Raw genomic sequence first — 16,394 nt, 5'->3', positions numbered from 1 at the left:
TAAGTGCCCTGTAAGCTTTGGCAATGGGGGAGCTAAAACAGCAGGATGTGCTCCTAAATTCTCTGGGCTTGTTCTGGGCTTGATATGTCAGTGCCTGGTCCCCAAAGAAAGCATGATTTGGGATGAAGAGTTGTGTGGGTGGAGCAGAGAGAACATCTCTCCCCTCATCAAGAATCCTTGTCTTGGCTGATTCTCTTGACTGAGTTCTTGAAGCAAACTGATCTTTAACCCTTGTTAGAATTCCAGGGCTGTGGTGGGGTTGGGGGCTTTCTAAACTCCCACTACTTTCTTCATGACATAAGTGCAATGGTAGCTGCTTTTGCTTCAGTCCCCTGTCATGTCCTTCTCTGGGGATGACCTCCCATTCCCCACCCAACTGCTTGTTCTCTCCTCTTTCTGTTTACCCCCTGGAGTCTGGCTGTGATTGAAGCTGTCCTGTACTGTCATCTGGGGCTTCTCCTCTCCTTCAGTTTCAGTATTCTGACATTTTATAAAATATTCAAGCTGGTTTTCCCATTTCTAGTGAGACTTGGCCTAGCCCTTCTTCCTGGCCCCTTGAGGATGTTGGCCTGTGAGACTTCAATTTCATGTGACTCAACTCCATGAAACTTTCCCCTTCTTTTTGTAACTGACTGTTGAGGTGAGAAGATGAAGCTTTGTTATAAGTCTGATTTCATGACTACAGCTTGCTTTTGCCCCCTGGGATTTGGAGTTCAAGGCCATAGTTTGACCCTTGCACTCTTTCCTTCAGCACTGGTAATCCATTTCTCGATCTTACCCAGGAGGCATACTCCCAATTTGTAAATGTGGCAGGAGGCGGGAGAAGAGGCTTTGCGTCAGCGTTGCAGACACCCTCATGCCTGAAGTCACTTAAGTGAATGGTTAGCAGTTTGGATTGCTTTGGCTTTTTTTGGAACCCAGAATGGAACTAGAGGATTTGAGAATGGGGAAGATTGGTAGGTTTAGATCTATATTCAGTTCAACAAGTACTAAGATGAAAAGCACTGGGAATACAAAGCCAGAAATGAAAACAGTTCCTGTCCTCAAGGAGCTTACAGTCTACTTTGTGAAACAACATGCAAGCTAGTAAGTAAATGCAGGCTAGTGCTTCCTCCCTTCTCAACTGAACACTCGACAGACCAGGAAAAGCTTCACAGAGGAAGTAGTGTCTGAGCTAGGCCCTGAAGAAAGCTTAATTTTAAGCACCTTAGTAGCAGAGACAGTACTCTAGGTTTGGGGTGGGATGTGTGTCCATGTGGTATTTTCCAGAGGAACTGGTACATTGGAAGATACATTTTGAGTCTCTATTCCTGAATGCTCATAACTGGAGAGAGCATTGCCCTATGCAGAGCATTGCAAGCTCTGGGCCACAATAATCTCTCTGTAGCTGTATCTCTTTTCCTTTGGTAAATCTCCCTTCCACATTGCTTGAGCCTTCAAGCTAAAGGTTTGGGTTAGGTTTAGCTTACACAGTGTTTACAGCTCCCTTGCTTAGCTTCTCTTTTTCTTATACAGTGTGTTGGGATGCTGGGAGTTATTGTTGGGGATGGGAGGATTTCAGCTGGTTCTTATTGTCTTGCTTTGCAGTGCCAAGATGCCTTCCATCCAATAAGCTTAGAATTGTGAAGCTGGGTCCTTGGCTGTTGCCCTGCGGACTGGTGTGAAAATGATTTCTAGCCGCATCTCCAGGGGACCCAGGATAGGAATCATCCATGTGATTCTGGGAGCTGCTCTCTTGGCTTCTTGTCCTAGAACTTTGATCCTTTGTCCTTTCTCCAGTACTATTTCTTGACTCTTGGCTTCTCTTTTTCTCCATATTGTCTTTCCCTTTCCCGGAGGGATTCTCTTGATGGGATTGAGTTTCTCCCAGAATGGTGTTCTCTTGGTAGCAGGAATTTCCAGAGATCTAAGATGGAAGGTAGGTAGTTTGTCAGATAGAAGAGAAAGGTCATCAAGAAAGATGGGATCAGCGTTGAAACACCTGGTATTTCCTCTGTGTAGGCTCAGAGATGGAGAATCTTTTCCTTTAAACTTCCTTGTTATTGCTCCACTCTAGGCTGTTACCCTCAGCCTCATGCATACTTAGACCTGATTTAGAAGTGAGATTCTTCTTCCAATAGGTAAACTAATGATTTTACATGTATTGGTAGTGACTGGAGCAGGAGCTCATGCCAAGTTTGTGCTTCTACTCTACCATCTTGGCTCCACCTAAACTAATGATTTTAGAGATGCCCTTCTAGCTGTTAATATTAACTTAATTTTCCTCACTCTCATTTTTCGTGTTCCCTACAGTGCCTGGAGAAGTTTCCTGTGATCCAGCACTTTAAGTTTGGTAGCCTGCTGCCGATCCAGCCTGTCACATCATCATAGAAGAGGCGGGGGAACAGCCACCGCTACCCTGGAGGTCACCAGCTCCCTCACCCTACTCCCTTCACTTTTCCAATACCACTTCCCTGCTGATCTCTTTGGTCCTTAAGGCAGTTCTCCAGGATATGTGAACACCAACAGTGCTAGTGCTGAAGGACCCAGAATGGGAAGAATGACCAAAGTGTGGCCAGTCTCCTGCCCTTCCCCCAGAGGCAAGATGAGGGTATATCTCTGGGGAAGCAGGGTCCTTATGGCTACCTGACCCCCACCCCGCCTCTGTCCTTACCCCACCCAAATTCCCAGTCCCACTTCATGTGCTAAATTTGCTCTGTACCATCATATGTGTGGGGAATTGATATGTTTTACTGTTTCCATTAACTTTCTTCCTATTTCTTGTTGCCTTTCTGAGTGTTGAGTAGCATTTGCTCCTAGTGGGGGTAGGAGACCATAGACCGGTCCCCACTTCAGGGTACTCATAGGGCTAGAGAATGAGGGAGATCAGCAGGAAAGAGAAGCCCTGGCTGTTTCTTGGATATTTTTTTATGTTTCCTCCCTCCTTTCCGAGCTCTTCTTTTACAAACCTGGTATTGATTTCAGGGGCTCAGTTTCCATACTTGATCTCCTGAGGCCTGAGAAGGGGGCTTTGGGCCAGGGACCAGTAAAAATACAAGGCTAGAGGCAATGCCAACGTATCCTGGCTGTGGTGAGGCAAAGAACAATTATAATCACACACATTCTAGCTCCTTTTCTCTGTGGTGCTCAGATCTGCAATCCTCCCTGGGTAGAGCCATATTGCTTCACTTTTTTTGCTGCTGCTGTGAGATTCTAGGATAAGCCATTCCCATTCTTAGCACTGATGGTAGTCCTCTGGGTGGGTATTTTGGGAAGTGGGGGCAAAGGCCTCATTAGATGGCTATATCAGTCCTGTTGTATGAAAGCTTTCCCTCAGTGAATGGTAAGTGAGATATGCTGATGGGATTTGGGGCTGATCTAGTGGAGATTTTGGCTCCTGGATTCTTGTAGTTAAAGCCAGCTTTAAGGATAGACTCCTATTGTCTTACTGCTCACAGCACTGTGCTGGCTACAGGTAGGCCACTGTAGGGCTTCTAAGAAAGAGGAACTTGTTATCTCAACTCCCTTTTTCCTCTGGAAAGCAATTGCATGCCAGCGGGATTCTCCCACATCTTAGGGTACGAGACAGAGAAGGTAACAACACCTGCCTTTGGGAAAGCTGGTCTTACACTGTTAGAACCATTTGAGGGCTGAGGTAAGTGACTTGTTTGAGGACCAAGTTACAGCACTCTAGCTCTTGGATATTTGGGTTCAAGAATGGGGGTGGTGAATTGGGGTAGGAGTGATGTTGTCAGCACTCAAGTTCCAAGTTTTCTTCAATGCAACAAACATTTATTGAGCTCTTCCAGAGCTGTTACCAGGAGCTGGATTTTTCAGGTTTTCCCTATAAAAGACCCTTCTCCATTAAGTATTTCTTCCTCTGCTCTTGGTATCAGGGTTGTTTTTTCTTTTTCTTTATTTGGCTGCCTAGGCCCATGCCCCATCTTCTTCACACATCCCCAGGCTTGGGTACCACTCCTTTTGGGGTAGAGGGACATCCTGACAGGCTCAGTGTGTTGGATTTCCTCTCGGGTCTGTGGGTCTGTGGTCCCATTGCCGTGAGCTGTATTGTTATCCAGGGCCACTCATCCAGAGCAGTCTCAGGGCTTGAGCTGGGGGAGAAGATAGCAGTTATATAAAGTTTTCCAAAGGGAGACCAAATGTCTTCCACCAGGGCCCCTTATGGAGTTAGGTAGACTGTCACCTTCCTGGCCTCTTGTGAAAGGGCCTGCCCACTATGTGCCAACACCACTCCATTTTGAGGCTGCTTCACCCTAACCCCTTGCTCTTTCATTGCTGTTCTGATTAAAAATCTGTTTTGCACCTGGAGCTGATGTGGATGTCTGTCTTGTGTACCATATACCATATACCTACTCTCTTTCCCCTTGGGTAGATCTAGGCTCCATCTCCCCTTTCTTCATTTTCCCCTTATGGTTGCCTGGTCTTTAAGGTAGGTGGCCTTGGATCAGGCTATTATAGCCGTATCCTGAACCAAGACTATTTTGATTACCTATGTGTTCCTGCTGTTGAGGAATGGTCCATCCTAAAGTGCTTAATTCTGCTTGGTAGACCTTTGGCAGGACTGGAGTAAAGGTTTGAGTCTGCATTGAATAATTCAGACTGCCTGGCTGGACCTACTGAGTGCAGTTGGTCTTTTAGAAAAGGCCATGCTGTAATTATGCCACACTCATCAGTTCTGACCCTTCAAGCCAAATTGGAGAGACTTGATAAAAGTAATTTCCTTGGTAGTTGCTACATTTATATTGTACAACCTTCTTTCCTCAGAGCTTCCCTGTTCCTGTGAGCTTAGGCCCACTTAGGCTGCATACCTTGACTTTCTAGACTGTGATTCAGTTGAACAGAGAGGACTTGACCGTTCATTTCCATTGGAATGGAGAGGGAGAGACCCAGGCTGCTAGAAACATGAGCCTCATGAAAGTTAATAAGGAAATGAAAGTTCTAATTCTGGGAACCAACCATGGCCATTCCAAGAGTATGAGGAGGTTAGGTGGTCCATACAACCACCAGTAGATGTGATTGAGTTGTTATCAACACAATAGTTGGTTTCAGTATTAAAATAGTGAATAAGATTTAGAAGGGGCTCCTGAGGGCATTCCCAGTTTACATACCCCTCTTGGCTCATAGTTGCAGGACTGAATGGCACCCATCTAAGACTTTGAAATGTTTATGAAATCTCTGCTGGGCAGGAGAAGGACAGTAGGTGGCATTGCTGAGATTGGCATGGAAGGCTGAGATTCCCATAACTTTGTCCCAAGTTTGGTATTTCCTGAGTCCTCCCCACAACAGACATTATTTTGGAAAAAAAATGAGTGACTAGTGATTTGCTGTTAATGGAATTACAAGTTAGGAAGATTCTCTGTTTTGAGGAGGGAAGATGAATTTGTTTTTAGACATAGGTTCATAAATTTAAAGATGGATGGGAACTTGGATGTTGGTTGTGAAGTAGCAGTGGGACATTTAGGTGAAGATGTCCAGCAGTTAGTTGAAGATAAGGACCCAAGGAGTGAGCATTTAATTTTCCTTTTAGGTCTGCTTTGTGTTTGAGGGATTCCTCAAGTGACTCATGGCTCTTTCAGGCCACAGTTCCCAGTCACCTCCTAAGTTTCAATACTTTTTTTTTTTTAAAGCAATCGGGGTTAAGTAACTTGCTCAAGGTTACACGGCCAGGTATTTCTGGGTGGGTGTTAAGTGTCAATACGGCCAGTTATTTCTGGGTGTGGTGCTGTCTGAGCCCGGATTCAATCTCCAGGTCATCCCAACACAGGGGCAAGTGCTCTTACTCGCTGAGCCACCTGGCTGCCCCTAAGCAATTGGGGTTAAGTAATTTGCTCAAGGTTACACGGCCAGGTATTTCTGGGTGGGTATTAAGTGTCTGAGCCCGGGATTCGATCTCCAGGTCATCCTGACATCCTGAGCCGGTGCTCTTACTCGCTGTGCTACCTGGCCTCCCCTGTTTCAATACTTGTTAACAATATTCCAACTCTACCCATTAGAATCAAGGGATACAGGAAAACCTTCCAACCTTTGGGGTCCTCTAACCATTAGCTTATTGAGTTCTGTGGACTTGAACTTCATTCTCATTTATGAGGCCTACACTTGGACTCCTGAATCTTAGTGGTATTGAGGGACCACAGGAGATACCTCAGTCATTTTGGGGACTGATCCATTGCTGCAGAGACAAGCTGCTGAGAAAGAAGGTTGAACCATCCCAACTTGTTCCTTAGAAGTCGTGTGTTTACAAAATAGGGTTCCATCAATTGGCAAAGGATTCTTTTTAGTCATTTCAATATCCTTGTTTCCCTCAGAACCAAAGGGATTGGGTTGTGCTATTTCTTGGGAACTTTGGCTTGAACATTTATAGTTTACTGAGAACTTGGGGTCGGGGAGGAGAATGTCTGAAAGTCATGGATCTTATAGATTCAGATTTAGAGCTGAGAACAACTTCAGAGATCATTTAGTCCAACTCCTTAATTTTTTAGATCAGGAAGCTAAAGCCTAAGAAGGTTTAAATTGTCTTTCCTCTTATTCACTTGGAGGCTTGTTTTATTTTGTTTGTTTTAAACAAAAAATGTTGGGGACAGATTTTATTAAAGATAATTCATTTATGTAGTGCTTTAGGTTTACAGCCCTAGTGGAAACACTTGTGGGCTAGCATTTGGACATCTAGGTTTCATGCATAATTCCTCTATAAATCGATATTGATCCCTGGACTACTTCCCTTTTGGGGTCCAGTTTTCCCCTCCATACAAACCTCTTGTTTCTGGTGTTGAACAACTGAGTGAATTAAAGTGGGTGTGGAGGGAACCATGAGGTAGGAGACAAATATATCAAATGGAATGGAATGGATGGAGGTTTTGTAAATTTTAACTTTTCCCTATAACCAATCATTTTTAGAAAATGTGAGAAGAGGAAGGAAGGGCATTGTGGCATATTAAGGCCTACGCATAAGGAGGGTTGGGATGGGATTTTGTCCTTGAATCCCCAGTGCTTAGCATAGTGCCTGATGTTTAATAGGAGATACATACTTGTTGATTGATTCCCCTTACAATGAATTCAAGAAATATCTGAGCACCTATGTGCTTATCTCTGTTAGACCCTGAGGATATAGGGAAGTATGAAATATGGTTCCTGCCCTTCAGGAATTTACAATTATTTAGGCAGTCAAGACTAATGCCTGTGAAGAAACATGACTACGTTAAGAGTTAAGATTGAGCCTAGTGAGGGTGTAGAGAGGATCAATACAATTGTGTCTGCTTCCTGGAAAAAGCTGAACCTGGGATTGACTGGGAGGCCAGAGGAAGTCCCAAAGTGACTGGGGGAAAGAGAGCCTGGGGGGGGCGGGGAGAGAGAGAGAGAGAGAGAGAGAGAGAGAGAGAGAGACAGTGTGTGTGTGTGAGACAGAGACAGAGAGTGTGCACACACCATACACAGAGAGAAGCAGACAGAAAGAGAGAGACAGAGTGCCCATACTTCTTTTCCTGCCTGAATGTGCTGACATCATGATTAATTTATCAGGTGCTTATGAATATGCAGATGAAGGCTCCAGTTTCTAAGCGCCTGTTTCAGAGAGGCTGAACTGGGACTGGGACTGTTGCTACTATCTACGTTGTTAGGGAAAATGTCGCTAAGAAGAGTCCTTGCAAACCCCCCCTCCCTTTTCCTCTAACACACACCCAAGACCCCAAACACTGCTGTCTTATCCTATCTTCTTCTCAATCCCTTTGTCAGAAGACATTGCTGGAGAAGGGAAGTCCATTTAGTCCTCTTTAGGTAGAGATCTAGAAAAAGCAGAAGGCTTGGAGTGGGGGGAGAACATTCTGTTGGAAGATAGAAGGACATCTGTGTAGAACGTAATACTGTTCCTTAAAGTTCCAGACTTTGGCCATGAATGCAGAGAAATAGGTTGAGGCAACAGCTGGCCCTGTTTAATGAGTTGGGAAGAGAAATTATGGGATGTTCACAGGAAGGATATGGGTGAATGGGAAGACCTCCATCAACAAGCATTTATTTATTAAGCACCTACTGGGTGCTAGGCATTCTGCAAGGTACTTGTTATTTATACATGTACATATATGTATACACATACATAAATATAATTTCTAGGGGGAAGTATTAAGCTGGAAGGATTGGGGTAGGCTTCCTGTAGAGGCAACACCTGAACCAAGCTTTAGAGGAAACTAGTGAGGTGGAGTTGAAGAGGAAGTGCTTTCTAGATATGGGGGAGAGGGGAAAAGAGCCTGTGTAAGGGCAGGGGAACCTCATTCCAATATTTCTTCTCTTTTCACTAATAGCTACTATAACTGCCATATAATCCATCCTCTTGCACATTATAGGTAACCTCAATTGAGACAGCTAGGACAGGAAAAGTGTTAATTGAATTTTCTAAAGACTTAAAAAGGCATACTGTGTGCAAGACACTACTGGGTATTGAGGACACAGACAAAAACAACAGTTCTTGCCCTTAAGGGGCTTGTGTTTTACTGGGGGACACAGTACATTTGTGTACAGGTATGTAAATGTAGTCTGAAAAGGGAGAGAGTACCAACAATTAGGGGGCTCAGGGAAGGCTTCCCAGAGGGAAGATAACACTTCCTTGGAGACTTGAAGGAAGATAAGGATTTAGAGAGGTGGAGATGAGGGGAGGAGGGGAGTGTGTCCAGGTAGGAAGGATGAAGCAGAAATCCCTTTATAAATTCCAGAATTGAGGTCTGAAAAACTTGGGCATTCCTTGGATTGGAAGAGAATCTTAGAAATTATCTAGTTCAATACCTTCATTTTGCATATAAGGAAATAAGAGATCTGGAGAGATAATCATAATTCATGTTGCTTATTGACTTCTCTGATTTGTGAAGTGACTTGCTCAAGGTAGGTCATACAGGGAGTGCTCCTTCTTCCACCATACTTCCTTTCTATCGGTTCAGCTTTGAGTATTGAAAACCTTTACAGAATGCATTTGTTGTTAAAATGCTTGTGTTGGAGAAAATATCTTCCCTGTGAACTTCCCTTATTATCCCTTCCCAAGTCATTAAAATATAGCAAGGCTAAGTGTTGCCTTAGCCCAGTTTAGTAGAGTCTAGTGAATGTGATGGAACCTTTAAAAAATAATCTTGAAAGACTCTTGTTCTGGGGTGGGGGGAATCATGAGATTCAAAGTTGGAAAGGGTCTTGGAGAATCCCTAGTGTACTCTCATTTTACAGATAATGAAACTGAGTGCCAGAGTGTTTAAGTCCATTAGATTGTGAGCTCCTTGAGAGCAGGACTGTCTTTTGCCTCTTTTTCTATCTCCAGCATTTAGCATTGCATTTACATTTTTATATATTTCACACACACACACACACACACACACACACACACACACACACACACTCTCTCTTCCCCCCCCCCCCTTTTTTTTTGGAAAGGGGAAGGTAAGGCAATTGGGGTTAAGTGATTTGCCCAAGGTCAACTGCTAGGTTTTTTTTTTGTGTGTGTGTGTTAAGTGTCTGAGGCCGTATTTGAATTTAGGTCCTCCTGACTCCAGGGCCAGTGCTCTATTCACTTCGACCCCTAGCTGCCCCATTCCCCCCGCCCCCTCCCCCCATCAGTTCTGAAGGCCAGATGGCTTCCTATCCTTTTCTGTTATCTTTCCTCTAGTCTCTCTTCCTTAGTTCCCCCTTATCCTCCACCCCAACTTGACAGTAACCCTTGTTTGTTTCAAGATTTCCACCTAATGCCCCTTTCCTCCTCCGGGCTTCTTTCCATGTTTGTCTTGTGTTCTCCAAGAGTCAACTGCCTCTCTTTTCTACCCTTTGTTTCTTTCATTTTAGTCAGAACAACCTACTCCCTATGGCAGAGGCACCATCCTTCTCTTTTCAGATCTTTGCTCTTGCTTCACCTCCTCCCAGAAGCCTACTTTGGTTCCATAGGTAATCACCCTTGTCTTGGTAGGCTTAGAGGATGATATATATATTTAGCAATGCATTTAACCACTGTAGCATGCTTGTTGCCTGGAGTAAAGCTCTCAGCCAGGATTGAGCAAGACATGTCAAGGACAGCAAGACAGGCTTCTAGTTCCTGGCACATAGTAGGCGCTTAATAAATTTTTATTGGTTGATGTTACTTGTCCCTGGTTTTAAAGGTGGTAAATTAGTCAGAATTTGAAATGAGGTCTTTTGAACCTAAATCCAGTGCTCTCTCCACCACAGCACATACTGCCTCTCTAATTCTGATCAACAATTTTCATGAAATATGGCATGACTCCCAGATCTATATATCCAGCTTTAGTCTGTCTCCTGAGCTTTAGTTTCTTTTCGCTAATAATAGCCTGTTATATATTTTGTACTGGATGTCCAATGGGCATATCAGGATCAACATATCCAAAACAACTCATCATTTACCCCAAACTTACTCTCTTCTGACTCATTTCTTACCTAGCCTTAATCACTGAATGGGCAGTGCCTCAGTCAAACTGAGACCTCTTAAAGACCTTAACTTAAAAAGGCCAAGGTCTCCCACTGTATCTTCGATCTCCAGTCATCCTGATCTATATCTCTCCAGTAGACCCAGATGGCTCAGGAAGAGAAACTAAGGCTGATGACTTTGCACAGCCCTCCCTCACTTAAATCCAATTCACTTGTAAGTCATGGCATCACCTCTCTGATGTCATGGTCCTCTTCCAGAATGAAGAATAAACCAATAATTCTCTAAATGAACTTGTGAACACCATGCTTTTAGTCACACCTGGAAGTCATTCCCAACTCCTCATTCTTCATATCTAATCGATTGTAAAGTCTCGTTTCTACCTCCACAACATCTTTTGCATCTGTCTTTTCTTTACTCAGAGGGATATGATAAATCTTTTCTCCTCTACCCACTCTGGGCCCTCATCTTCTCTTGCCTGGCCTATAAGAATTGCCTCCTAATTGATCTCTCTTAGGTCCTTCACTAATCTTTCCTGCTTACAGCTGTCAATGGTTTTACTAAAGCACAGGTCTGATGATGTTATTCCACTACTTAAACTGGTGGCTCCTTGTTACCTTTAGGGTCAAAAATAGACTCCTCATTTAAGGTCCTTCATAATAACTTGGCTCCAACCTACTTTTTTTAAAAGCCCTTTGACATGTTACTCCTCTTCACAAACTCTACTGTTCAGTCTGAACTTACTGTTCTTCACACATGCCACTCCACCTCTCATGTCTGTACCTTTGGACTGGCTGATCCCTGTGCCTGGTGTACACTCCTTCCTCACTTCTGTCTCTCAGAATCTCTAATTTCCTTCAAAGCTAAGCCCAAACACCTTCTTTATGAGACCTTTTCTGATCCGTGCAGCTGCTAGTGCCTTCTCCAAATTATCTTGATTTAGAAATTTATTTTGTTTATACTCATATATGTATGTGTTGTCTTCCCCAATAGAGTGTGAGCTCCTTTTTGCCTTTGGGCAGGGTCTCCTTCATTTTTGTATTGGTATATCCAGTGCCTAGCACAGAACATGGCGCATAATGGATGCTTAATATTTATTGATCAATTGATATAACTGGAGAAGGTATAGGAGACTGGACTAAATGAGTGTTGGCCCCAGGATGCATCTGGCAGATGCTTTAAAAAATAAACCCTGTATGTATACCACTATCCTTGTCATGTGTCTTTTTTAAAAATAAAATAAGAGGGCAGGGGGAAAATTCCCATTCATTCAGCAAACAACGTTTCAAGTCCTGGTTTCGTGCTAGAGGAGAAACAAAATCAGACATGCTCCTTATATTGACAAAGAACTTACTATTTATTGGGGTGTCTTGTTCATTGAAGTATTTCTGTATGCTGCAGACATATGTACAACTACTGATATACAAGAAACACACACATGCTCTAGCACACGTTTCTTTTTCAACCAGCATTGACAAGGACAGAAATAAATATTCAGACAATCACTACAGTGAAAGATACACACTGGTTTATAGCAATGAGGTGCCCATACATGCATGGAGAAACATCTGACACGAAGTCCCTCTGGCTGTTCCTTCCTCTAGGCCCAGGCCCTCCCCAGCCCAGGGTTTCTCTTGAGGCTAGAAGCAGATCCCTGAGGGTCTTGGCTCTTTCCACCGCAGCAGGCTGGTTGCCTGGAGCAAAGCTCTCAGCCAGGACTGAGCAAGACATGTCAAGGGCATCAAGACAGGCATAGTCCCAGGGTAGTAGGAGAGCCTTACCTCTAGATGACCTGGGAAGATGGAATAGTCAAGGCCTCCCTGGGGAAGGGAGTACTTTTAGGCCACTTGTGTTCTCCTTATCTTTCCCACTTCCCTTCTACCAGTTCCCTCCAGTCTGTGTCCCCCCAACATTAGCCTATGGAGACCTTCTAGAGTTTACTAAGCACTTACTATGTGCCAGGCATTGTGCTAAGTGCTAGAAAGAAAATCCTTTAGAAGACCAAGAAAAATACATGAGACAGGCCTTGTCTGTGGGCCACAAAGCCCTTCTGCTCTTGTGAGTTAGAAAAAAACATCTAGTTTTTGCATTGGGCTAACAGAAAAATTCAGTAGAGGCAGTGCTTTCTAACTCCCAGAATTTCTGGGCAGACCAGCACCCCCCAGATACTCTCTTTCTATCAATTCTGAAGCCAGATGGCTTTCTCTCCTTTTCTATTATCTTTCCTCTAGTCTCCCTCCCTTAGTTCCCCATTACCCTCCACCCTAACTTGACAATAACCCTTATTTGGTTCGAGATTTCCACCTGATGCCCCTTTCCTTTGTTAAAGTCAAATGCCTCTCTTTTCTACCCTTTGTTTCATTCTAGTCAGAACACCCTACTCCTTATGGCAGAGGTACCATTCTTCTCTTTTCAGATTCTGCTCTTGCTTTACCTCCTCCCAGAAGCCTACTTAGGTTCCATAGGCAATCATCCTCATTTTGGGAGGTTTAGGGAAATGTATTTCAAGGGCAGTATCTATGCTTGAAAAAAAAAGTCAACTTCTTGAGAGCAAATATCTTGATTGGGTAACTGGGCTTTATGCCATTCATAATAAGATTCTTAAGGCTTTTTGATAATAATGATAGTCTGTTTGATATCTGCATCCTGAAGACAGGAGCGTTCTCTTTTGCAGAGTATAGAGTGCTGTGGAACAGAGCATATAGTGGAAAAACTGTACTATAGTTAGTGATCAGACAGGAGTTAGGGAAGCAGAATACAGTTTCCTTGAGAGATAATGACTCACTTGCCACCTACCCCTTCCTCTCTTGGTACTCCAAGACTCTTTGCCTCTCTTGCTTTCTGTTAGACCAGTAGTTCTCAAACTTTTTGGTCTTGAAAATTATTGAGATTCCCAAGTTGGGATGGAAGGGATCCCATATCATTGGGGTGACAGAGAACAGTCAAGTGTAGTGGAAAGATCTGTCTGGAGCACAGGAAACTAGGTTCAAATTTCAGTAAGGATTACTCCTTATATGATCTTGGGCCAGTCACTTAATTTCTTTGTATCCCTATCTGTAAAATAAGGGGGTAGGTTTGACTAGATCTGGGCTTCTTAAGCATAAGCATTTTTTTCCATAATGGACTTCTTGGGAAGCCTATGGAGCCTTTCTCAGAATGCTTTTTTTTTAAAATTAGTAATTGAAGGAAATGCTAAATTTTAGTTAGAAATTAGTGAAAATAAAGATTTATTTTCTTCATCCAAGTTCTCAGACTCCTGAAATTTCTCCAGCAACCTTGGACTCCAGGTTAAGAACCCCTGCACTATAAACTCTTTTCAGTTCTAAATCCTGTGACTTCATAGGCTAAGGGGGTCTGTGTGTGGGGGTGAGATTGGGATTAGGGGGGGGGAGAGGGCTTCCCTATCCCCTAACCTGTACACCCAAAGCCCTGATTGGGAGGAAGAGAGAATTCAGAGAGATAAATTGAATGAAGCTGGGGAAAAAATCTTTTTGGGGGGGGAGGGGAGGTGTTCAGGGTGCCTGGTCTTACTCTTGGCCCCTTTCTGCCCCTCTCCTTTTCCCTTTTCTCTGGCAATTCATATCCTCTGCCCGCATCTCAGCGGCCTGGATCTCCCAACAAAGAGGCGCGAATAATAATTAGGGCTCGCTCTGTCCGCAGAGGAGAAACATCTGTTCCTCTTCCCATTTCCCCATCGTGTTGTTTGCTCCCTTATCCGGAAAACAAGGATTCGTGCTCCGGCAGGGAAGTCCCTTCCTTCTCCCCTGGCTGAGATGCAGGGCTGCGGACAGACAGATGCTCATATCAACTTCGCCTCGCAAAAGGCGGTGGAAAGGGAGCTCTGTGCAAGCCCCGGCCCCCATTTCCAATTTTCCCCCACTATCAAAACGAAGGCTCGCTCTACTTCCCCCAAATGGGCACTAGGGGGAGCTCTGGCAACTGGCTTCACCTTCGCAAGGTCTCTATCTGGGTTAGCTTGAGCTTAATAATACACACACACACACACACACACACACACACGCACACACACACATCACTATATATATATATATATATTTCCACGGACTTGCAAAAAAAAAGGTGGTGGTCGGGGTGGGGAAGGTATCAGATTCCCTCTCCTCGCTTCCAAGAGAACATAGAGAAAGTCATGGTTCCAGGGTAAAATCGTCCCCTTTCTCCCCCGTTCCTCCCTGAGCCCCCAGGTCTCGTTGCTCCCCACGGACTCGGTACCCAGGGGAGGACGGGTGGCAACTTCGCCCAAGGCAGGACCAAGGCAGGCAGCGAGCCCGTGCTGCAAGAAGAGCGTGCTCCCGCGCGGAGATCTAGATCTAGGCTGCAACAGGGGAGGGGCTGGGAGGGCACACTTTAGGGCTGGGGGTGAAGGTGAGAGAACACGCAGGGAGAGCTTCAGCGCTAAGAAAGGGAGGAGAGGCACACGAGAGACCTTAAGTGACGGGGAGGAAGCTGCCTGCGGTTCTCTTCACCACCACCCCCTCCCTCCACTCCTCCACCCGGCTTTTTCCCCCTTGGAAGCAGAGAACCCCAATCCCAAACAGCGGCAAAGGGCTTCAGATATGTATTCATTTGGTTCTAACCGTTCTAGCTGGAAGACCAAGGAGCTTGGCATTTAAACGCTCTTCCATAGAATAGAGTGCTTTTAGTGCCTTCATTCTTGGGGGGGGGGGGGGGATTGGTTAAAGGGGAAGAGGGAGTGGAGAAATCCTGTGTGTGTGTGTGTGTGTGTGTGTATCAGTACACCACCAAGTGGCACAGAGCAGTGATAACTAAACTTAGAAAACTTGCCCAAGTTACTGTCAAGGAGGTGAAGATGCATCAATTGACAGAAAAGCTTTTGGGAGAACCTAGTCTCCTGCCTCTTTGGAGACAAAACCGTCCCTCCTTCTCCTGTTGTTCTCACATAGACTCATTTTTTTTTAAAGGGAGATCAGGAATCCCACCTGGAGAGATTATTTTGTTGTGACCTTTGGGTGAGTTTCGTTTTTTAGATGGACAACGCCTGCCCTGCCTCCCCCCCTCCCCCCCACTTAGCCCAGGTTGCCTTAAAGCCAGCATCAGTAAACAGTTAATCAAAACCATTATCTCCAATCACCTCCACTCTATACTAGGTTTCTTATGATTGAACTTTGAGGAAGAGGTCAGGTGGGCTTCTTATTTGGGTTGCTGGAGACATAAGCCTGGGCCTTTTTATTCTAAGGGATGGAAACCTTGGAGACCTCCTTCCCCAGGAGAGGAAGAAGGGGCTCAGGTGAAGAGTGCTGGTTTCAGGAAACTCCATCTCAGAGATGGATGAAGATCTGTAAATGGGATGGTTGGACTAGGGGCTAAGTTCCCCTTCAACTCTGATATTCCAATATTAGAAACTGGGGGTACGGGGAGGGAGGAGGGAAAGCAGGAATAAGGTCCTTATTGGAGACATTACTGCACTCTTTGTGCCTAACACCAAGCCTTCCATGGACATGGTTAGCTCTCAGACACTGAAATAAGAAGAGCTTGGGTGGCCTTTCCCAGGACTTCTCCTACCTCAACCCTATCTTTCCCTTTCCCAAAGTGTCTCTGAAGAAGAAAGCACAGTCATCATATAATTGACTTTTTATTAAGATTATAAATTTAAACAAATAATCTGAACAGTTTTACCCGGTGATATACAATTTCATATGCACAAAATACAAGGATACAAACAAAGAGGGCAGTGAAGGAAATGTGTGTCAAACTAGCAACTTTTGGGTGAGGACACACAATGTTGAGTGTGGCCTGTAAGACAGGCTGCCCCAAAACCCACCTTTTTACAACAAAAGGTCTTTAAACAAAAAAAAAAACTATTGATACATATCTGAAGACTACAGGACAGTATTCCTCACAAGACCAAAGGATGCTGGTTTTATGAAATCCGATTGAAGGCTGAAACCAGAACACTTAAACTTTAATAAACACACACACACACACACACACACACACACACACACACACACACACA

At 44.4% G+C, this 16,394-nt stretch overlaps 2 protein-coding genes across 2 annotated transcripts in view; one reads left to right on the top strand and one right to left on the bottom strand.

Moving 5' to 3' along the window:
• PTPA (protein phosphatase 2 phosphatase activator) overlaps positions 1-4,308 on the top strand; it is a 33,063-nt gene extending 28,755 nt beyond the window's left edge. The window contains exon 10 of the mRNA XM_069069412.1: positions 2,293-4,308. Coding sequence (XP_068925513.1) covers positions 2,293-2,370 — 78 coding nt within the window. The 3' untranslated portion in view covers positions 2,371-4,308. The remainder of the gene's footprint in view (positions 1-2,292) is intronic.
• An 11,689-nt stretch (positions 4,309-15,997) lies between these two features.
• Positions 15,998-16,394, bottom strand: part of IER5L (immediate early response 5 like) — a 3,157-nt gene continuing 2,760 nt past the window's right edge. The window contains exon 1 of the mRNA XM_069069406.1: positions 15,998-16,394. This exon is cut by the window's right edge and continues 2,760 nt beyond it. The gene's annotated coding sequence lies outside the window, so the exon portion shown is untranslated.

The sequence above is a fragment of the Petaurus breviceps genome, unplaced genomic scaffold (assembly GCF_028583685.1).
Source record: "Petaurus breviceps papuanus isolate PSGF00001 unplaced genomic scaffold, PetGlider_PUasm1.0 90779, whole genome shotgun sequence".
Classification (NCBI taxonomy): domain Eukaryota; kingdom Metazoa; phylum Chordata; class Mammalia; order Diprotodontia; family Petauridae; genus Petaurus; species Petaurus breviceps.
The sequence above is the reverse complement of the archived record's forward strand: the minus strand, read 5'-3'. Positions and strand labels throughout refer to the sequence as shown.